The 22556-nt window shown below is 49.2% G+C and overlaps 3 protein-coding genes across 5 annotated transcripts in view; 1 reads left to right on the top strand and 2 right to left on the bottom strand.

Annotated features, from left to right (window-relative positions):
- Positions 1-10684, top strand: part of LOC122394179 (60S ribosomal protein L10-like) — a 41983-nt gene extending 31299 nt beyond the window's left edge. The window contains exons 1-6 of one of the 2 annotated variants that reach the window (XM_043390873.1): positions 4415-4632; positions 4761-4788; positions 7975-8173; positions 8992-9098; positions 9652-9814; positions 10444-10684. In XM_043390873.1, the coding sequence (XP_043246808.1) occupies positions 4536-4632; positions 4761-4788; positions 7975-8173; positions 8992-9098; positions 9652-9814; positions 10444-10608 (759 nt within the window). In that variant the 5' untranslated portion in view covers positions 4415-4535 and the 3' untranslated portion in view covers positions 10609-10684. Of the gene's footprint in view, positions 1-4414; positions 4633-4760; positions 4789-7974; positions 8174-8991; positions 9099-9651; positions 9815-10443 lie in introns of those variants that run through there. The other variant, XM_043390872.1, reaches the window with a different exon arrangement.
- A 300-nt stretch (positions 10685-10984) lies between these two features.
- LOC122394178 (ubiquitin-conjugating enzyme E2 J1-like) lies at positions 10985-14755 on the bottom strand. The gene is made up of 4 exons (XM_043390870.1): positions 14534-14755; positions 14088-14293; positions 13408-13728; positions 10985-12907 (listed from the first exon to the last, which is right to left on the bottom strand). Exons 1-4 carry the CDS (start codon positions 14562-14564, stop codon positions 12602-12604), a joined length of 864 nt encoding a protein of 287 aa, XP_043246805.1. The 5' UTR covers positions 14565-14755; the 3' UTR covers positions 10985-12601.
- Positions 14756-15391: 636 nt separating this feature from the next.
- LOC122394177 (long-chain-fatty-acid--CoA ligase ACSBG2-like) overlaps positions 15392-22556 on the bottom strand; it is a 28360-nt gene continuing 21195 nt past the window's right edge. For both annotated transcript variants that reach the window (XM_043390868.1, XM_043390869.1), the window contains exons 13-14: positions 17077-17197; positions 15392-16731 (exon numbers count right to left, since the gene is read on the bottom strand). In XM_043390868.1, the coding sequence (XP_043246803.1) occupies positions 16658-16731; positions 17077-17197 (195 nt within the window). In that variant the 3' untranslated portion in view covers positions 15392-16657. The remainder of the gene's footprint in view (positions 16732-17076; positions 17198-22556) is intronic.

Below are 22556 nucleotides of genomic sequence, written 5' to 3'. Positions count from 1 at the left end.
CGACGAAACGACACACCGGTGTTGGGGCATTTGGTGGTTGATGTTTGGGCGCGTGTGACAGCGCGAAGAAGGGATAGTGCTCACTAGTGGTGTCAATCGGAACTTGAATCTTCGAAATTCCGATTTTGTCCAATGTCCAATTCGGAATTCGGTTGGACAATGACAGCAGACTTTGGACAACTTTGGACAATCGCTTGCTACACCTAAATATTTTTATAAAGTAATCGTGTTTAACATTGATTGGCTATTAGAAAGCTCAGCTTTCGATATGATTACCACTTTTGAGCTGGTAACGATACATTAAAAGCAAATTAATTAACGGTGTTGAGTGTAAACTATTGCGTAGATGTCGGACATCTTTGGACAAATGGCTGGCTTGGACATTTTTGGACGGACAGTCGACGTAAGTATTGGACATTGGACGGACATTGGACATATGTTTTCTGAAATTGACATCACTAGTGCTCACTGCTCTTATCAAGTGGACTGGCATGGAGTTTTACGGTAGGTAAGTGTATTGAATGGTGCGCTTGATCGTATGTAAACGTCATGATTTTGACTGAGTTTCACGCCATCAAACATGAAGCTGAATAGCTGTTCAGCCTGGCGACTTATACCCTCGCTCAGAAAAGCCGCATTCCGTGCCTTTATATCTTTGTGAAATACCAGCACTGCTGAACCAGGAAAATGAAAAACAAAACACAAATATTTATCTACTTATCACCGAGCACGCTCATTCTCTGTCCGCGTTGAAAATCGAATGAACATTTTATACGGATCAATGAGAAGTGCTGTTACAGCATTAATGCAACAATAAGTTTTTTTTTCAAGCAAACATGCAATGTAAATTAAACCAATTAATCTCTTTTTCAGGTACGTACCATTAGAGCAAATGGTTCCAAAAAAATGGAATAGTTATATAAACCAGGACCGGGTGGACGCCGCAGTCGCCCTCACCAAGTGGTTTAGCGGAAAATGCCTGCTTATAATTAAGTAGGTATACCTACATATACGGAAACTGCACCGAAAGCTGTCCGACCACCTACTGCAGATGTGTGTGTGTGTGGAGGAGTCAGACGCTTCCAAAGCTCCCATTCACCAGAGTGAAGTTCCTTATAAACGATTGTTTGCTAATTGCTTTATGTCTTATGAGCGATTACTTGCTGTCCTTACTTTATGCTTTCGGTTGAGTGTTCAACCAAGTATTATGAACGGGGAGGGAGGCTAGCGGGCCTTTGATTGTTTTATAGTTTTGATGGCGCTTTTTCATGACTCATGCCATATTATTGCTGCAGTTTGCAGTCCACTGTTTCATGTATTTGTGTTTCATTTGAGTGTCTGATAGTCGTTTGAAATATACATTCAATCAAAGTCAACCACTACTTTCCTTTCGCAATGCTCGATGACCGCTTAACCCTATTAGTGGCAGGCTCCTGGCTACCCCTATTAGTGGCAGGGGGGGGGGCTGTTTACGACCCCCCCTTGATATCTCGAGATCTAACGGGCCGATTTTCAAAATTCAAACGGCATTCGACTTCGCTCAACGTGATCTACATTTCTAAAAAAAAATTAAGAAAATGTCAAAAGGGGGGTTGAGGGGGGTAAAAACGGGCAAATTGTAGATACATTTTAGACTGCTTATCACGGCCAGGTTTCTGAACCAATCTTAACGCAACTTTTGCCGATCGATAAAGAATGAACCAGGAATTCACATGGATCCTAAAAATATGCATTTTCAAAAATCATAGGCGGATACAGATCATTGAGATTGGGCGTACACAAAAAGTATAGCAAATAAGGTTTTTGTTGGTACTGTTTCTAAAAAGGGTGGTAATGGTCTTGTTATGTTACAATTTTCTTATGAGAGAACGACTACAATTGTATTGGTCATGCATAGGCGGTGTCAGGGCACCTATGTTGGGAGGTAAAACATAACCCCCCTTTTTGGACGCCTGGATCCGCCTATTATAGCAAAAACGTGTCAAAAGAGGATGCACAATAACTTTGTATATGTTATCACATGATAAAACTGGTGCATACAGTTATAATACATCAGCATCGTGATCATCGCCCAAATGACTCGCTTCACGAATAGGACCCCCCAATTCCCAGTGCTCTGGAGCCGCCCTTGGTAAAGTTATGAACTTGAAATTTTCAGGGAATGTGCCCAATTTAGTTTTAGGAAAAGTCAGAAAATTTCAGCATCGTAGCTTCAGCGGTTTCGGAGATATTCCCGAAAAACCTGAGGGGTGGATGAAAACAACCCCCCTCCCTGCCACTAATAGGGTTAACAGAGCATATGAGTGACCGTAACAATTTTAAATATGCATTGAAACCGCACAACCTGCTGAAAGTGCATTGGCTGCTCCTTGCTACTTGATCCAGTGTGAAGCAAAAGCAAGATGAAGTCAAGTCGAGACTTGAGAAAACAGGAGCCGTCACTCGAGCCGAACCCGAGCAAAGCCACAGCAGTTTGCAATGTATAAACCCCATTCACTTCTATGGCTTAACCCGCGCCCTGGTGGGGTCTGTTTATAACGCGACCTGGTGGGGGGGGGGCTATTTTTTGCCCCCCCTCGTATCTCCGAAACTACTGGACGGATCCGAAAAATTCAAACGGCGTTCGAAAGGCCTGTCAAATTTGTCGGGGTAAACCAAATTTTATTGACCTCGGGGTCACCGATGACGTCACAGGTAAGGTCAAAGATGAAATGTTTCACCGTTCACGGGTCTTCTAGGGAATGCGCTATAACACCGAGGAAAACGCATTTTGTCGGGAATCAGCGATAGGGCGTCATTTGCCTAGTAGATATGTTGCTGTTAGAGGTCACTGGTCATACCAGGTCAGGTCACAGGTCAGGTCACCAAAGGTCACCAAGGGTCACCACATGAACCCAACTTTACTAAGGTTATGCGATGCATGTTTTATGGCCAGTTTTTCATTTCCAACTCAATGGTGTTGGTTATAAGACCATCAGGTACGGTTTAGGTCACTTTCTGGTGGAGGTCAGGTCAAGGTCAGGTCAAAAAAGGTCAAATTTCAAAGTTGATATTTTTGCATAAAATGGGTATTGATTCGATGCAGCTCGTCACGGGGAGTCTAATGGTGGTCTTTGTTTTGCGCTACGAGGTCTAGAATTGCTAAAAATTGAGTTTGAAAATTTGACGTCATCAATTTTGAACAGTTTTTTCGCTATAACTTGGTCAAAAAAAGAGGTATCGATCTCAAATTTGGTATGTAGATAGAAGGCGGTAAGGACTATCACATATATTCCGGTTTTTTCGAAATTCAAAAAACTTTTTGGATTTTTTGGCTATTATATTCAAAAAATCTATTTTTTGATTTTTGGGGGTCAAAATCCAAAAATTTCAAAAATCCGAGATAGCAGTTTTGTAGCCCTGTCCATTCTACAGCTTTTATGTTTGTATCATTTTTCTGTATTTGCAAAGCTATAGGCCTGACAGCTCTTCCCGCGAAACCCTTTTTTGGGTCGAAAACGGCAGAACATGACGTCACTCTGACGTCATTTCCGGCCAACCTATCATAGCCTTTGGAAAAATTTTTGGTCACAATGTGTAAAATTGATGTCCGGGAGGGTACTGAAAGTTTGGTGACGATCGGCGCAGTGGTTCTGGAGATATATCGAAAAGTCTGGAGGGGGGGCAAAAAATAGCCCCCCCCCCACCAGGTCGCGGGTTAAGTCGGGATAGACAGGGCACACAGAGTGGGCTTGCCGGAGTTCAGCCCGCTCGGGCCCAGAGTAATCTCCATTATATAAATGGATTCACGGCTCGGGCTTTAATCGGGCTAACGCCAATCGTCGCTCAACTAGGGCTAAACTACGGCTGTCCGGAGCTCGCAGAGCGGGCATACCTCCGGCAGAGCATGGGCTTTAGTCGGCGTTTTTGTGTCATACGCCGACTTTAGCCCAAGCCCTAGCCGACTTTAGCCCGACTAAAAATCTCGGGCAATCCGCACTTGAGCCTGCTTGGGCCCGGAGCAAAATTGCTGGCTGGGAAGGGGGGGGGGGGGGTGTTCAAACACCCCCCCCGGGCCCGGCGCGGGTTAATGCCAAGAGTTCTATTATCAGAATTAGTGTACGCAAATGTGTTTTGTAGAAATACTGACTGACACCTGAACAACAACACACCATGACTTGCAGTTTTCGAATGCCTACCTAACCCATTCCAGAAGACTCGAGACTTGCTTAGAGCTTGGCGCTCGTTTTCGTTTGTCAGATTCTATGCTTACATGTCCAACTAACTATTTATTATCAGGTGCCAGGTGGTATGAATTTCATGTAACATTAGAAAAAACGATGTTAAGTTATGTTTTATTCCCGTCATTCATTCAGGCAATGCGCAACGTTATGTGAGCGACTGCGTGTTTGATAACATAAAAAATGTACACTTTAATGAACAGATAGCAATATGATAGTAATGTTATATTTCTTAAAATTTCAAAATAACAAAACAATAAAAAATATTTTGCTTGTTCTTCCTTCTTTTCTTTAAAACATGGCAAATCATTTCTCATGAAACACAAGAAAATAACTTATATATTCAGGCAGCGCTGGCAAGACCGCCAATATCGCCAAACTTCCTTTTCGGATCCTGTGGGATCTAAAGAGGGTGTGTGAAAGTGAACTCACTGAATTTACTACTCTGATTCAAGTATTTGGCGGTTTTTGTGTTTCTGAATAGTTGTATTTCATTCCTTCAATCGGTTGTGTTTGTTCTAAACCTTTTCTTTGTTTCAGGCAAAATGGGGAGGCGACCAGCAAGATGGTAAGCATCGCTCGCTGATGTTCTTAGCAATTTCATTGGCTTAGTGTTGAACAAACAATGGCCTAGGCTTTGCACTTTTAAGTTGGCAGTGATAATTATTGCTTAGGAGGCTCTGGGGCTATTCTAACCAATGCTGAATGATCTGAAACGCAGTTCACACTTGCCCGTAAGGTCTGCCGGTGACGGGCCCGACACCGTCAAAACGGCCGAAACTGACGGAGCGACGGCCGTCAGGTCGACGGGCATGTGTGAACCGGCGGCGTTCGACGGCCGGCAACAGCTGACTGCGCCGGCGCCGGACCTGACGGCCGTCGCTTTGGAAAGTTCAGCAATGTTCAACTTTTGACGGTGACGGGCCCGTCGGTTTGAATGTCTGCGTGTTGGAGGAAGAGGAAAAGGAACGTTCTCATGCAGCATCAAGCTTATATGCATTTTTAAGAGCATTTATACCATTTTCCATCCATTTGTTGAGATGAAAGTGTTTATTACAGCACGATATCTTGAGATTCGATCCCTGATTTAAATCAGCAAACCTATGTGTCTTTCATTTAAATAAATTTGCAGCAATATTTGACATAAAAATGTAAATGCGTGGTATTTAATCTCTGTAATTCAAAGAATATTTTTTGCCTCTCGGCCTCTGCCCTCCCCCATCCCCTTCCCCCATCTGCGTCAATCTCGAAAATGGTGCGCCATTTCTGTCACAATATATGGCAGCCAATGGGAGCTACCAAATCTCAACTTTCGTTCGACGGGCTGCAGGCCGTCAGGTCGACGGTGACGGGCCCGACACCGACAGACTGACGGTCAAGTGTGAACTGCGTTTTAAAGGCACGATTCTTTGCGGCGCAAATGTCACATATGCTTCATTATTGGCATGCATCCGCAAGTAAAAACAAAAACTGCTTTCACACCTATTCTACATTCAACCTTTTGCATACAAAATGCCTACTTGATGCTGGCCTTCCATACCTTTGCATTTGCTGTGCACGCGACACAGGTGCAGTGAGATTAGTGACTGCTGGTCAGGTGCGCAGGTTAACTTGCTGGCCTGTGGGGCTGGCCTTTCAGGGCTGGTGCTGTCATGGCTTGCAGGGATGGGCATCACTGAATTTCCAAAAAAATGTATAATACTGATGAACCTTCGCCCTAGTGGGGGAGGGCATATGTTACCACCCTGTTGCGTTTTTTGCATGTGAATAAAAAAAACGTGGCGCTACGTGCCGCGACGCTTGGGGTAGCTATTGGTACTTCAATTTTGGACAATGTGTGAAATTTTTGACCCCAGGTCATGTCAGGTCAGGTCACCAGGTCAAGTTAACTGACCAAGCCTAAAAAAGTTTGCAATCATGTCCAGCCTGCAGTGTTTGTCAGAAAGGTTTTAAACTTCGTGGATTGCATGCTGTTATGGACGCCTACAATTTGTATATCTCGGATTTTTTATATCCGTGACCTAAGGTCAGGTCAGTGGCGTGACCTTTCCATTACAAGTCAATGGAGAAAAATGAAAATGCCTCTAGATCCGTGTGTACACATAGGAACAGTCCAAATATTTCAGAATCACAATGATTTAGTCCACTCGTGATGACCAAGGTGTCATTTTTGCTGATAGCCTCTAGAAAGGTCATCCGAGGTCATTTGAGGCTACAAACAGTTTTTTGCCAATAACTCGCGATTGGAAAGAGATAGAACGCTAGGGATGGTCTCATTGTGTTTGTCTCGTTGAGACGCATCGACTGATATGCAACATGACCTTTTCCGGTCAGGTCATGACCTTGACCTGAGGTCAGCTTTTCAAGTTGACCTTTCAATGTCAAATTATAGTTCATTCGACGCGTCTCGGCGAGGGGAACACGATTCTGGCAATAGAAATGTCGTGGCTTTTTGAAGTCGAAAATTATTGTCGAAAAACACTTTTCGTAAAAACAGCTATTTTTGGAGTTTTTGCCCTCTGGAGGCTAAACCGTTGACCTGAGGTCAATATTGATTATGACCTTTTCAAAAGAAGAGTTCTAAAGCTATCAATTGCTCTTTCATGCGTTTTTCTAGCTACCATAGTTCCTGAGATAGCGGCATGTTTTCTGAAAAATATAATGACAATTGGCAAATTTTGACCTTTGATGACCTCTGGTGACCCCAATATTGCTCTAAGGTGAAAAATGACCGAAATACCTTCAAACGTACGCATTGAGAGCTATCGACTGCTTTTTACCGCGTCTTTCTAGCCCTCTTAGTTTTTGAGTTAGAGGTGGGTGGTAACATATGCCCCCCCCCCCCCCCACTAGGGCGAAGATGGCTGAGACCGCCACTGGGGCGCGGGTTAAAAGAATAATGGCCTGTAATCCTAAAGGTATTCTCTTAGCAGACGTCGCCCCTGCTGCCATATCTAGAAGGGTAGGTGGTAAGTTGTAGGTAGGGTTAGGTCAGGTTAGATTGTTTTGTTATTTATTTAACTGTTTAAAGACAATTGCGGCGCACGTGAGACGGAAATATGGCAGCAAGGGCAACGTCTGCTAAGAAACTACCGTTATAAACTACAAGCTGCAAGAATTAGTAATAATGTTAAAATGTGCCACAATTGGTGTTGCAATCTCCAAATATGCAAAATCCATGTTAAAGGATGAGTAAAAACTCATTTTCATTCAGCTTGTTGGGGCCATACATCAGTTGTCTAAATGTAAATAAATGTGATGATGCTATTGCATCACTACTTTTCCTAATGTTGAATTGGGGAATATCTTTCACATATCTTAGGAATCAAACATTCTTGCTGTTCTCCCATTTAAAAATGGTGTCCTTTATTGCACTTTTGTTAAGGTTTTTGAAATGAAAATCTTGAAAATCTCGATGCTTGAACAAGTTTAAAAATCTAAGTACCAAAAATGGTCTAAGGATTTCCAACCTGCTATATTTGGGCTCGCCGCTGCTCTCTGGCGGCGGGCTCAGGCGAACGCAGGAACAGTAACGAACGGGCCAATTCCGTGCGGCGCGGACCGCTTCTCCGCGCCGCCCCGTCAAGCCCCGACATTCGTAATTAGCACATTTCGCAATCCGAGAAAAAATGTCTTAACGTCCGCGTTCGTCAGTAGCTAAGTTTCCATGCATGCACATTTACAATCCGGAAAATGTCTTGATAAACATCCATGCTCATCAGGACCTAACTTTTTACGCATCTTTCGTCCCCAGTTATCGGTACTGCAAGAACAAGCCGTACCCCAAGTCGCGGTTCTGCCGCGGTGTGCCGGACCCCAAGATCCGCATCTATGACCTGGGCCGCAAGAAGGCCTCCGTGGAGGATTTCCCCTGCTGCGTGCACATGGTCTCGGACGAGATTGAGCAGCTGAGTGCTGAGGCGCTGGAGGCAGCCCGCATCTGCGCCAACAAGGTAAGCAGCTGTTTGCCTAAGTGGTTGGTGCGTCGAGGGGTTTACCGTTGGGTGCAGATGCCAATGATGGGTGCTGCTAACTGATAACATAAATGCTGAACATCTGAACATTGTTGTACAGTTTATTCTTCGTGATTCAATATTCTGATCGTGAAACTGAAAAAGTACCATCAGCAATGTGTGATATTTAGCAATGAGCATCAATTTCATGTTTTGTCGACGCGTAACGCCATTTTGAGAAAGGTCTGCGGCCCATTGCCGCCGTCCTGGTTACACATGGCTACATGAACTCCTGGGCCGGCTCGGGACGCAGCGGCCGTCCGTGGTCGCCGTCCTACGGCTGTGCCCCACAGTTACCTGTTTTAGTGTCACTTGTGCTGCTTTCACATGATGGGTTTTATTAACCAAGCTGGGATTCAATCATGCCCTTCTGTGCTCTATTCAAAGTGTGTTTTGTTTTTGGCTTTATATTGTCTTTTGTTACATCGTTTTTATGTTTTGAAAACCATGGTCCTGATATGAATGTGACATCGAGTCAAATGGACCAGGCACTAGCGTGCATGAATCGTACGTTTCAAAACGTAAAAGGCGATTCTCTAGTAATGTGTGGCGCTTGACGCCTATTACCTTTGCAGTTCTGCTGACGAAGCAAATATCATTGCAGTAAATCGTTCACTGATAGATGATCACTAGATCGTTAACCCAGTGTACCTTCAGGAGCGGTGAAAGTGAGCTCTCTCCTCCCTTGGCCATTTTATTGTGTGAAGCCGCGCTGATCGTTCAATAATGTCGGTGACCGCTCGCCTTCTATTTCCCAGTACCTGGTGAAGAACTGCGGCAAGGACGCGTTCCATATTCGCATTCGCACCCACCCGTTCCACGTGAACCGCATCAACAAGATGTTGTCGTGCGCAGGAGCTGATAGGTGAGCGAGACATTGCGCGGCAGCCGACGCTAGGACGCTTACACTGCTCAGTTAGCGGCGTGCTGATTTGTAATTTGTGTAGATAATCGCCTCATTATCATGCTGCTATTAAATTATTAATATTGTATTATGAAGGTGTTTGTGTATATTGCTAAGTGGCAGTGTACACACAAACCAAGGGAATGCGTGGTTGTACGTCTATGATACAGGCATTTAATCAGTGCCTGATAACATTTCATATTACACATAAGGGTGAGAATTGAATCATTTAATGATCTTTTGTTTTAATCAATTATATGAAGCGAGCGTCGTACCTGTTTATATTTGGGTATGGCCCTATCTCGTCGGGCCATCCTCTGGCGAAAACAGGAACATTACTGTTGGAAAATACCGTGCTGTACGGACGTACCATGTCCGTCCAGCCCCGTCAACCTACGACACTTGTATGCTGAACGCCTACCCGTCTCGCGTTATCTCTCCCCCAGGTCAGTGCGTCTATAACGCACAACAGTCGTACTAAGAGTTTCGCTAACCACCTTTTCCTCACTCTCAGGCTCCAGACGGGAATGCGCGGCGCGTTCGGCAAGCCTCAGGGCCTGGTGGCGCGCGTCAAGATCGGCCAGCCCATCATCTCGATCCGCACCTACGACAAGTTCGAGTCGCACGTGATCGAGGCACTGCGCCGTGCCAAGTTCAAGTTCCCCGGACGCCAGAAGGTGAGAGATGGCGGACTGATTGAATTGCGGGCTCCCCAGACTATGCTGGCTGGAGATTCTATAATAGAGCTATTGTTTGTCTGGTATTGTGGCTCTGCCGTACGGTTCTGTCATTCGATTGGCCGGCAAGTTTGCTCTTCCAGTCTTACCACCAGAACCAGCAATGGCGACTGTTCTCTCAGCATTTTCTTGATTACTCAGGGATATTTTTGTTCGTTTTGCCGATTTTTTTTTCCTACATCGATTTTTGCGATAATTATGTCATACAAGTCGATATTTCTGTATATTTACGCGGGCCGTTCATCAGGCACCATTCATCAGTTTTTTTTTCATAAGGGGTCATTATAGCTTGAAAGTAGGGTCAGCGTAGTTACGGAACAATTCTCGTTGCGTCGGTTCTACAACCTGCTATATTTGGGCTCGCCGCTGCTCCCTGGCGGCGGGCTCAGGCGAACGCAGGAACAGTAACGAACGGGCCAATACCGTGCGGCGCGGACCTCACTTCTCCGTGCCGCCCCGTCAAGCCCCGACAGATGAAGTCTAATGATTACTCCTAACCAGTCACTTCCTCGGTTTCTTATACTGAGCATGCCCCATGGCTAACTCGTCGCCCTTTCCCTCTCCGTCAGCTGTTCACCTCTCGCAAGTGGGGCTTCACAAAGTTCAACCGCGACGAGTACGAGGAGCTCCGCGCCAACCACCGCCTGCGTAACGACGGCGTGAACGTGCAGTACCTGCGTGAGCACGGACCTCTGAAGACGTGGAAGAAGGTGCGTCTGGCCCTGGAGGATTAGGACGTCGCCGGCCCGATCCGAACGAGTTAACTGTGATTGTCGGACACAGTGTGGCAATACACGGGGCTCGAGCGGACAGTGGAGTCTATTTGTGTGGAGGGAACTCGCGGCACGGTGGGGAGGGGGTGAGATTTAGGGGTTGCAAGGCATCTTTACAGCACCGCCATTCGAATTATCAGCCGGTGTCGGCTCTGGGATAACCGTAAAAACCAGCAACAGCTGTGCGATATTCCAGACTGCGGATGGCGTGGTTCTAGGGTGAGTTCTCTCACTTGTCTCCGAACGTTTTTGCGACTGCGTGACCAATGAAGACCGTATAGCCGCAACACGTCGCTATTTCGTCTGCTTCCCACACCCAGCAGGAACACATCAATGACCCGTTCCCTTGGCCGTGTATTGGCGAACAGCACACGGAATGTAGAGAACACACGTCACACACTGGGTACACCAACGCGTCTCACCAGCACCACCAAGAGCACAAGGATAGTGCACAGAAAACAAAACTGGCCTTGGTCACTACCTCGAAGATAAAAGCGCCGCACGCTGGCAGTTAGGATCAGGCGGTCCACCCAGCGTGAAACCGGTTAAATCGAGGAAAGCTATGCAAGAACTGCCTCAACATCGAGGAAAGCTATGCAGGGACTGCCTCAACATCGAGGTGATCCCAGTCCCCACAACAAAGTGAATAGCGACATGTCGCAATCATAGCGCAGGGCAACGTCGCAATTCGGTATCGGTGTTTGACGTCTGGTATAATTATACATAGAGACAACAAACTAATAGACAAGAGCACTTCTACCTACAAACTATCGTGAGAGCTATGTAATAATGCTTTACTGGGACGTAATCAAGTGAGTAAACGCTAATAGACACTACAACTGTTTCGCAACGTCTGTCACATTCTGAACAAATGGTGCTAATACGTAAATATTGCAAGTTGGCGTACATTAACATCAGGGACAGGACGAAGCAATCGTGTCAAAAGTTCGTTTTTTCCAAACAAAATCGAACGAACCGTTTCAGAACATGCCCCGCCTGTTAAAAACTGGCCTTTTCTTCTCTAGTACAGAAATTCAAGAATTAGACGTGATACTTTTCGTCCATCCGAAATCGGAGCGAATTGTCTGTTCCGATGGGAGGGACGGCGTTATCAGTTGCATGCTGAAGAAAGCTCAATGATACTTCTACCTTACATTATCATAGAACCAATATCTGAATTAGAGTCAATTCTACTTGCTCAGAGTAAGCTACAGAGGTGACCGTTTCCAATCAAAACGTTCTCGTCTGGACTCAATTATCACTCAAATACCCCAATCGGATGCCTGTGGACTCGGAACAACCCTAAAATATTGCCTGCACATCCCAAACCAGACAACCCAAACAGCAAACTAAGGGACCCGGCAAACACCGGCGAGGGACCGAGGTGGCAGTAGAGCTAGTGCCACCACCACAAAGCTGTACTGACGAAGTCAAAACACGTTCGCTTACATATTAGCGAGGCACAGCTGAAAAGCTGATGATGCTATCCAGTATCCAGGACCCCCAGCTCCAGGGGCGTCTCCGTCTCCAGTATCCGGATGGAGTCGCCCTCATGAATCGCCAGCGGTTGAAGAAATTGTACACGAATACTGGGATGAGCTGTTATAACTACTGGCACATTTCTCAGTTTCTACAAATGTGAAGCTCTTTGTAGACAGTCGTCATTGGTTGTCTCTCGACCTGGCTTCAGATATGTCCAAAATCGTTTGTTGAGATACTACCTATCTCAAACAGCACAATTATCTTATTACAGAACTAGCTGAAAAGGCTCCGTACTTACAATACCTCAATCGGCCCACGCCATGAAGCGTGTTTACGAAGATAATCCTCTGGGCTCACAACCCACCCGTTCCCCTGATATTTTACTATATCTGCCCCAAATCAACATCTCCTGTCTATCCAGTGGTCGGTTTCCCAAGAGCCCGTCCAGTCGCAAGACGTTCAGCAGGTTATCTCACATGCTCTCTGACAGGCCGTCCAGCCGCTCGGCATCCAGGAGGAACAGACGACGGCAGAGGAGAGCGGCGATGGCCGCCACCAGTACCACGATCAGCGTACTGCTGGCCCAGGACGGTTCCTCAGCAGCCGCCAGTGTCACCTCCGGGGGCTGCGGGAGTCGCTCGGCCGGCTGGGCCGCGGGCTGGTCGGTGTTGGCGTCGGCAGGGGCGGGGGCGGCAGGGGCGTCTCCAGTGGCAGCGGCAGGGGAGGAGGAGGTGGCAGGGGCGGTGGGGTCGCCGGACGCCCCCTTCGCCTTCTCGCCCTGTGGTAAAGACAGACAAAGAGTCAGCTAAGTCGAGCTATAGTAAGTAAGGAACATTTCGGGGATGTAAAGACGCATGTCTGTAATAAGACGATGACATTTCAGCCATTAAAAAAAAAAACAAAAAAAAAACGATAATTTAGAGCACTAATTAGGGCACCACAATGGCTTTATCGCGATCGTATTACACAACTACAAGCCATATATGCAGTGGCGGATCCAGGGGGGGGGGGGGCAAAATGGGCATTTGCCCCCCCCCTCAAACGGCATAATTTTAACATTGCGCCTATGGACAAGGCATGGAAAGAATCGATAAATTGTTATGGTTTGCCCCCCCCCCAAAAAAAAACTCTGAGCTGGATCCGCCTCTGCATATATGTATCCAACAGCCCCTTCGTCCGTTCGTTCGTTCGTTCCTCTCCCTCCCATTTAATCCCAGCCCAGACCAGTTACGGTCCCGTTTCCCCCCCCCGCCGCCTCCAGTCCCGTCCCTCTCTCACCTGGAAGCTGAACTCTCCGGCCAGCTCTCGCGCCTCCGCCTGCCGCTGGTCGTGTCCGTTCCTATCTGGTCCGGGCGCCGCCAGCAGCAGGCGCGCCTCCCCGCACTGCGGACAGCTCCAGGAGCGACTGCCCGCCGCCAGCCGGCGCCGCTCGTCATCGTTGTACTCCAGACTGGCGATGGCGCCGGCGGCCGGGGTGGGCAGGAAGCCGATGATGGCCATCAGGGCGGTACGGATTGACCAGCTGGGTCGCCACGACTCTGGGTGGTGACCGGATATGGACAGGCAGATCTTCTTGTTCACCTCGAACCGTCCATTGGGCTGTGGTGAGGCAGTGGTCAGTGAGGATTGCAGGCTAGTTGGGCAGGCAGCATGTCAGGTGGTCTACAAAGTGGTAGACAAGGCAACAGGTTAAACTAACATTTTTTACAGCTGAATGGTACTGATACTCTTAGTCTTAACATTACAATAGCTGAGACTTAACTACAAATGTGCTTAAACATAGGCATATATGGATAGAAACATTTACTTCTCTAAATATCAATAACAGCAAATGGCAGCATGTGTATAAAGATACAAATATTCATATTCCAAGTCCAATCAAAGAAGAACAATTCGTGATTACAGAGAGCAAAAGACTGGGTATGGTAGCTCAAGCTTCTAGCAGTCCTTCTACATACTGTCATCATGATGATGCTCGGTGGCTTCATGGGGTACTGCGAGGGCAGCAGGATGCGGCCGTGGTACACTCCACCCTCAAAAGCCGAGTCATCAGGCCCCCGCACAGTGAAGTGCCACTCAAACAGGTTGTCATCCAGAGGCTGGGCATAGTAGTCCTCTGTGGGCTCGTGAAGCTCCTGGGCCTCGCGCATCAGTCGCTTCACAGCTAAGATGGTCGGAAAAAGGGCGAGAAATGAGTTGAGAGAATGGTAAAAACGACACACAAAACAGACTAATCTCGGACTGTTGGAATGAGCAGATGCTTTGAAACACCTAAGGAAATCTACAGACTATAATCTGCTGCAATGTGATGCTCGTGAGGTTATGTTGCTAGCCGACAATTCTATTTAACTAAATCAAATGATTATCAATGCGCAGTCTTCACGAAGCACGCTCCTGTACTTACAAGGATTCCGGACATTGTATTTCGACTCCATTGCGCCTCAGCCTGTACAGATCCAAAAGCCACAAATGAAAATAACTTGAGTTTGAGTTTGTTAAATAAAAAACAAGTAAAACGAAAAATAAATCCCAGAATACGCCCCTTTCAACAGCAATCTTTGTCTTCGGTGAGAAGTTAAGAACCCATTTGTTTACGTTTACGTGTATTTTCGTAAGCATCAAGGTTGCGCCAATGCATCCCTAAATAGCAGATCTTTTCTAGAAACAAAGTCGCGCTAAAATGCTGCACTCCTGAACTGTAATGAAATAATTTTCTATGGTTCATTTCCTTTGAAGATACATCCTTACTAGTTATTACCTCTGCGGATTAGTGTATTTATCAGATACAAGTTTTCTTTTATTTTGAAAATGCTCAGGCTAAGCTAAGCCCAGGCATGGATGAAAGAACCTTCATCCATGGCCCAGGTATGCACCAAGATACCTATAAGAAACACCACGAAGAAGGATTCTTTAGCAGAACTATCACAAGGACCATTCTTGGCCGCCCTCATGAGTGTTACGTTTCATTCGATATTGCTGACGCTTAAAAAAGCAAAATCTGCAGCATTTTTCTAAATATAGTGGGCTAAATTCCTACCAGTGTGCAGCATGCCCTTTCAGGTTACACCTGTCAATTGTGGCTGGCGTAATGCCGGCCCTTGTCGATGAGTGACGAAAAGTTCACAACTTTCAGAGTGCGAGCTTTACCACGTAATTACATACATATAACCATTTTTTAACGAGTTATTACGTCGAAACCAGTACCTACTTATATACCATACCAGTTCAATGTTATTCTATTTTTCATTTTTAACACAAACTATTATCGTTTGCATTTGTATTTACCAATACACTTGGTAAGAACAGTCTCTGGCCTAGTGCGTCAGGCTCCCAAGCCAACGCGCGGCCAGCATCCCTTCAGTTCCTTTCCCAACAAATCCACGATAAATAAACACCGGGGAATGTACAAAGTGGGGGAATCGGCCGAACTTGCCGCAGACATTTGTCCTTCGTATATCGAGCACAGTGATCGACATGACCAAATGCCGTGATCGACACCTAAACTGAGCGCTTGGTCGGGGTAATATCGGATTCATAACAACCGCACCTATGGGCACTGACCGAGACGGGCACACACGAAACCAGGCACAGCCGAGTTACCTGGTTAGACAGCGTAATAAACGGTCACCGAATGATGCATGGGGGTGACTACCTTATTACCAATGCCTGTCCTTTAGGTCACACAACTGCGCGGAATGTAGGTAGTTTCCATAAGCACTGGGTCATAGCGCAACAAACACCATATCATTAGTAGGTACGACTTTTGTGCACATTTTAGACACACACCGGCACATTTACACCAACAAACGCGCGTGACATTTGCCATGCAGCCATGGACCCTGCCGAAACCGGCGATTGAAGGGCACAGAATACCCTGCTTTGTTGCACCCGTCCTGTCGCTACAGCCAGACAAATGAGCCTCTGCAAAAATATCCCCGGCGTTCCCCCGCTTAGTTCGCCAAAAGCCTCAGTGACAATGATACATCGATAAGTACAAAAATATGCTCATAGCCAGCCGTTCGTTCTTGCATTTCACATAAATTATAATTTCATTACCTCGATCAAAAATAATTTATCGTATGAATTTCGAACTTACCACGAAAAAGACATAACACACACTTCACGGTACAATCCTCAAAATATCATTCGCTCAGCGATTCTCATTTCACTAAGGCCTTTCATTCAGCATTCAGATCAATCAACAAAACTATTAACATATTTGACATTGCATTCATTCCTCAGCTCTTATCCTCGTTGCACATAACTAATTTTCTGTCATCCATGCATGCCCTCGCACCCGAATATCAGTACAGATGAGCAGATCTGTTGCATTGCTGGCCACTTCTCTATATCTCCTCCTTTTCCTCCACTCCTTTCTTCTCTCCTTCTTCGTCTTTGGGTCGTCTGTCGTCACATCAGGCCGGTGATCAACTACGCCCATAATCGCCTGCGACCTGCCGCCACTATTTCACACGCATAGCTGGCTGTATCGGTCTGACGCTGCGACCAGCGCAAGCGACAATAGCCCTTACGAGTAGAACCGCTCGATCACCTGAGCGTACTTCTTGTGGATGACTGGTCTCTTCATCTTCATCGTGGGTCCTGTAAATAAACATACGTTTCTATCAGCGCACTGTCCAGTGCCATGGAAGTCTACAAGGCTTGGCATTATCTGGTGATTGACGGTAAATTAAAAACAGCACGTAAATGCTCATTAAATACGAACATGGAACGTAAATTTCGACGACAATGCGTTCTATGTGACACTATTTTATTTCTGAATATTTCTTATATCTCACTAAATTACTCCGGCTGAATCTCGTACACACTGCCGACGTCCGTTCGCTACGATTAAGCCAGTCTCATAAAACCAAAGCTCCCGGCTCATGGACATGACTCGCGACTCTTGAACGTGCATGACCTAGTCCGCGAACCTGCCGCACGTACCGATCTCTCCGCCGGGGATGGAGAAGTCGACCGGCAGGATGGACCACTTCTGCACCCTCTGCGCTCCGGAGGCGGCCCGCTGGTTGGCCCGGTCCAGACCACGCTGGATGGCAGACATCACCTGAGGGGAGGGGGAGGCTAGAGGTCAGAGCCGCACATCGAAACGGAAGGCCAGGAATCAGACTTGGACATCACTGATGGCGTGCAAATTACCATCGACTCGATCATAAGATTAGTGTAGTCAGCGGTCATGTGAGTGTGAATGAATCATGTCGTATGGAGTGACTGTAGAGTGAACCTGATCAGTGTGTAACTGGAGGGGTTGCCCGAGGCATTGTGTCAGTAGTACTGGGAAGAATGATGTGACGGGGAGCCAATGGGATGAATGATTGATGACGTGATATGACGTGATGCCCCTGTATAAATGTTGTGTGCGTTCGTGTACCGTTGAGTCGTCGTGGACCGCTAGACCTGAATAGAGTCTACCTAAGTGTTGCCCACATCTTTTCTTCTACATCTTCTACAAGCTATTTCGGCATTTCGGCATCATCATGGACACACCGACAGAGACGGGCGCTGTGGTGCAGGGATCTGAGCAGGTCCGGATCGGAGCTGGACTCGATCCTCGCCTCATCGACGAGTACGACGGGAGCGGCGACGTCGTCGAATGGCACACGCAGGCGCCACTGCTCTGTGAGTATCGCGGTGTGTCGGCGGCGGAGGTGTTGCCCATGCGGCTGAAAGGTGGTGCTTTCGCCGTGTGGTCACAGCTGTCCGCGGTGGACCGCCGGTCAGCAACGGCGACACGAGACGCCTTGTTTAAGGCGTTCGCCATGGACGACTTCGCGGCTCACACAGCATTCGTCGCACGTCGGCTAGAGCCGGGGGAGAGCGCTGATGTCTTCCTGGCGAGTCTGCGCCGCTATGCTGCCCTGTTCGGCGGCGTGACGGACCGACAGCTGGTAGCTGCCTTCGTCAACGGTCTGCCGGCGTCCGTGGCGGACACAATCCGAGCAGGAACCAGGTCAGAACAACTCAGTCTGGAGAGCACAGTCGCCCGCGCGCGGGCGGTGCTTGGTAATGACCAGACGCAAGCTGTGGCGGCGGTTCACAATGATCTGCAGCGGCGGCAGCGACCGAAGCGCCCACCTCGTCCCAGACGCTGCTGGACGTGTGGGACTGAGGGTCATCTCGCCGCGGCCTGCCCAAACGCCTCGGGGGACGTGTCAGCGCGAGCACTGTCCCCGGAGCAATAGATCGCGTCCTCCCTGTGATCCAGAGCAAGGTAGACGGTCGTGAGCGGCGTGTATTGGTGGACACTGGTTGCACAGACACGCTCGTGCACAAGGATTGTTGTGAGCAGTGGACACCGCGGACGGTGATGATGAGGACTGTGAACGGTGGGTCGTTGCGGTGTAGTGGGACGGCCAAAGTCACCATGGAGTGCCAAGGCAAACGAGTGACGCTCGCAGCCTTTGTTGTGCCTGATCGTCCATTGGGAGTGGACATGGTGCTGGGCATGTCGGGCATCACGGCCCTAGGTGGCATCAGCCTGAGGACGCCGACAGACGTGCGGATCTGTGCGGCGGCGGCGGCTGAGGTCGACCCCCAGGGGCTGGCGCTGGATGCAGCAGACTTCTCGGCCCGGTTCGAGGCACAAACTGGAGAGTGGACGGTGGCATGGAAGTGGGCAGACGGGGAAGGCCCGGAGTATCTGCAGAACCAGGTCGCCCAGTATGCCGTGCCGCCGGAAGCTCGACCAGCATATGACGCCGAGCTGGAGCTGTGGATCCGGGAAGGATGGCTGCAGCCGTACGACGAGCGGGTGGATGGCCCAGTCCGAGGTTTAATCCCTCTGATGGCGGTCCCGCAGCCAAATCAGGACAAGGTGAGGCCTGTCCTGGACTACCGTGAGCTGAATGGTCACATAATCGCACACACTGCAGATGCGGACGTTTGCGCCGATCAGCTTCGTCGTTGGCGGCGGCATGGCGCTCGCATTGCTGTGGTGGACTTGCGGAAGGCGTACCTTCAACTCCGGTTGGATCGGCGGCTGCGACCGTACCAGACGGTGGAGGTGCGAGGTCAGAGATACTGCCTGACTCGCATCGGATTCGGCCTGAGCATCGCACCGGCTGTCATGAAGGCCGTGGTACGAGCCGTCCTGCTCCAGGATGAAGTGGTGGCCCGAGGAGTGCTGCCTTATGTGGACGATCTCCTGGTGGACGAAGAAATCGTCAGCGCGGACCACGTGGTGGAGCACTTCGCCCGGTACGGCCTGGACTGCAAGCCGCCGGAGCGGGCGGCGGAGGGAGCACGGCTGCTCGGACTGCGGGTGAGTGCGGTCGCTGGAGAGCTATGCTGGCGTCGTGACAACCCAGTGCCGGCGCCCCCGGAAGTGCTGACGCGTCGGGCTGTGTTTGCTTGGTGTGGTCAGCTGGTGTCCCATCTGCCAGTGGTGGGATGGCTGCGACCAGCGGCCGCGTGGCTCAAACGGCGCGTCAATGCTCTAACAGCAGGATGGGACGATCCAACAGAGGACGTGGGGCTGCGCGGGCAGGTCGATCATGTCGTGGCCCGACTGAACGACAGTGACCCGGCTCGAGGCCCATGGCGGCTGAAGGGGGACAAGTTGGTGGTCTGGACGGACGCTAGCTCTATCGCTGCAGGCGTCGTCCTGGAGGACCCCGAGGGTGGCGTCGTGGAGGATGCGAGCTGGCTGCGGCCTGAGTCGAAGGCAGCGATGCACATAAACATGGCTGAACTGGACGCGGCGCTCAGCGGCGTGAACATGGCGATCGCCTGGGGCATCACCATCATCGATCTCTGCACGGACTCGGCTACGGTCCACAAATGGATCGATGACGCCCTGACCGGCCGCTCGCGCCTGCGGACGAAGGCACACGGGGAGATGCTCATCCGCCGGAGGATCGACGTCATCCGTCAGCTGGTGGAGGAGTTCAACCTGAGGCTGACAGTCGTCCTGGTGAAGTCCGCAGACAACCTGGCGGATGCACTGACTCGTGTGCCAAAGGAGTGGCTCCAAACACCGGACCCAGAGCCTGCCGCACGGCCGGTGGCTGCCGCGGCAATCGCGGACCCACGGCCGGATGTCGACCCCGCACGGATACGCGCCGTGCACGAAAGTACTGGACATCAGGGAGTCCGTCGGACCCTCTGGTACGTGCGGCGGAATGAAGACGCCCGTGCTACCCGGTCGGCAGTGCGCGCCGTGATCCAACAGTGTGATGTGTGTCAGTCCATTGACCCAGCACCGGTACGTTGGCAGCAAGGGTCACTGAGTGTGCCGCTGACGTGGGAACGGCTGGCGATCGACGTTACGCACTACCGGGAACGGTCCTATCTGACTGTTATTGATTGTGGACCATCCCGGTATGGAATTTGGCGACTACTGCGCCGGTCAGATGCGGCTGAGGTGACGAACCAGCTGGAAAACATCTTCCTGGAAAGAGGCGCGCCTGCAGAGCTTCTGCTGGACAACGCCACGGAGTTCCGCAGCCGCCGGATGGCGGCATTCGCCGCGCGGTGGGGCGTCAGGCTGCGCTTCCGGGCGGTGCACGAGGCGGGCGGCAACGGCATCGTCGAGCGCCACCATCGGACAGTCAAGGTGATGGCAGCCCGACAAGGCTGTACAATCGGGGAAGCAGTGCACCGCTATAACGCCACGCCTCGTGACGGGATGCATCCTAGCAGCGCTCCTGCAGCAGGTGTCTTCCAGCGCGCTGGCCACGACCTCCCGCTGAACATCGACGAACCCGGCCGAGCGGTGTCCAAAGTGGACGATGGCGTCCAGAGTGCACGCAAAGCGTTCCGGGTCGGTGACGCTGTGTGGATACGCCGCCGAGGTCAGCCGACGCGGTGCACGGACGTGTCGCGGCGGGGCGTGGTGACCCGACTGTTACCGGCACCACTGGTGGAGGTGGATGGTGCCCCGTGGCATGTGCGCTGCGTCCGACGACGGTTTGAGGAGGTTGGCGACACAGACAGTATGAGTGACTGTGAGTCCGAACCTGAAGACTGCCTATCAGAGATCAGGACGCTGCGGCTGCACGAGAAGCCGTATGGTTCGGTGTCGGGGACGGGACAGGACACTGACCCCCCGCCTCCCGAGCCGCCCGATACGGGAACACCGGTGGAGACGAGTGAAGATGCAGCTGACGTTCCGAGTGAGACGTTCAGCGGTGCACGGGAGGACGCTCAGAGTGAGGTTACGGAAGCCCAACGAGAACAGAATGGCCAAACCGTACTGCGGCGTAGTACACGTGTGAGAAGAGCCCCGGAAGAGCTGTATGGACAGAGTGTGCCAAGCGAATGTATCGATGTTGATGATGAATAATGATGATGATTACTGATAATCAGGTGGAGGTGTAGTCAGCGGTCATGTGAGTGTGAATGAATCATGTCGTATGGAGTGACTGTAGAGTGAACCTGATCAGTGTGTAACTGGAGGGGTTGCCCGAGGCATTGTGTCAGTAGTACTGGGAAGAATGATGTGACGGGGAGCCAATGGGATGAATGATTGATGACGTGATATGACGTGATGCCCCTGTATAAATGTTGTGTGCGTTCGTGTACCGTTGAGTCGTCGTGGACCGCTAGGGTTACAGGACAATTTGCCGAACTGCATTTTGCCGAATGCTTATTCGCCGAATGTCAATATGTCGAATGCATTTTGCCGACGTGTCTTTTTGCCGACGTGTCAAAAGGGCGAAGTGCTAAAAGTCGAAATGCAATTTGCCGACATGCCTTTTTGCCGACGTGCAATAAGTCGAAAATGTCAATTTGCCGAAATGTCAATTTGCCGAAAAGTCAATTAGTCGAAATGTCAATTCGCCGAAATGCTAATTTGCCGAAATGCTTATTAGTCGAAATGTTAATTTGCCGAAATGTCAATTTGCCGAAAAGTCAATTAGTCGAAATGTCAATTGGCCGAAATGCTAATTTGCCGAAATGCTAATTAGTCAAAATGTAAATTTGCCGCAGTGTCAATTAGTCGAAATGTCAATTTACCGAAAAGTCAATTAGTCGAAATGTCAATTTGCCGAAATGCCAATTAGCCGAAATTAACCTAACCTAACGTGACCCGTAAGTATTAACTTTAGGACCGACTCGCTTTTCAAAGGTAAAAAAAAAAAACACACTTTACACTTACATGTCACCAAAGTATAAGAAAAACATAACAAAACCTTACCTAACCTGACATACTGATTTTTGCCTACCCGTGGATAAGGAAGAAGATACTCACATGAATAGATTGCAGACAATGATGAGTCAATTATTTTTAGGTTAAGTGGTTGTGCATCAGGCTTCAGGCCGAAGGCCTGAAGCCAGATACACAACAATTTAACCCTCACCGGACCTATTGGTTTTCTACATACGCGCCGGCCGAGGTGGTAATTGCTGAAAGGCGATTTGCCGAATGTCATTTTGCCGAATGCATTTCGCCGAATGTCATTTTG

The sequence above is a fragment of the Amphibalanus amphitrite genome, unplaced genomic scaffold (assembly GCF_019059575.1).
Source record: "Amphibalanus amphitrite isolate SeventyFive unplaced genomic scaffold, NRLGWU_Aamphi_draft 000578F_arrow, whole genome shotgun sequence".
Taxonomy (NCBI): Eukaryota; Metazoa; Arthropoda; class Thecostraca; order Balanomorpha; family Balanidae; genus Amphibalanus; species Amphibalanus amphitrite.
The sequence above is the reverse complement of the archived record's forward strand: the minus strand, read 5'-3'. Positions and strand labels throughout refer to the sequence as shown.

Coding starts and splice junctions, on each gene's coding strand:
- LOC122394178 (XM_043390870.1), bottom strand. CDS start 14,564: ATGGAGTCGAAATACAATGTCCGGAATCCTT. Junction 14,294..14,533: donor ATACAATGTCCGGAATCCTT/GTAAGTACAGGA, acceptor CGACCATCTTAG/CTGTGAAGCGACTGATGCGC. Junction 13,729..14,087: donor CGAGCATCATCATGATGACA/GTATGTAGAAGG, acceptor GCCTCACCACAG/CCCAATGGACGGTTCGAGGT.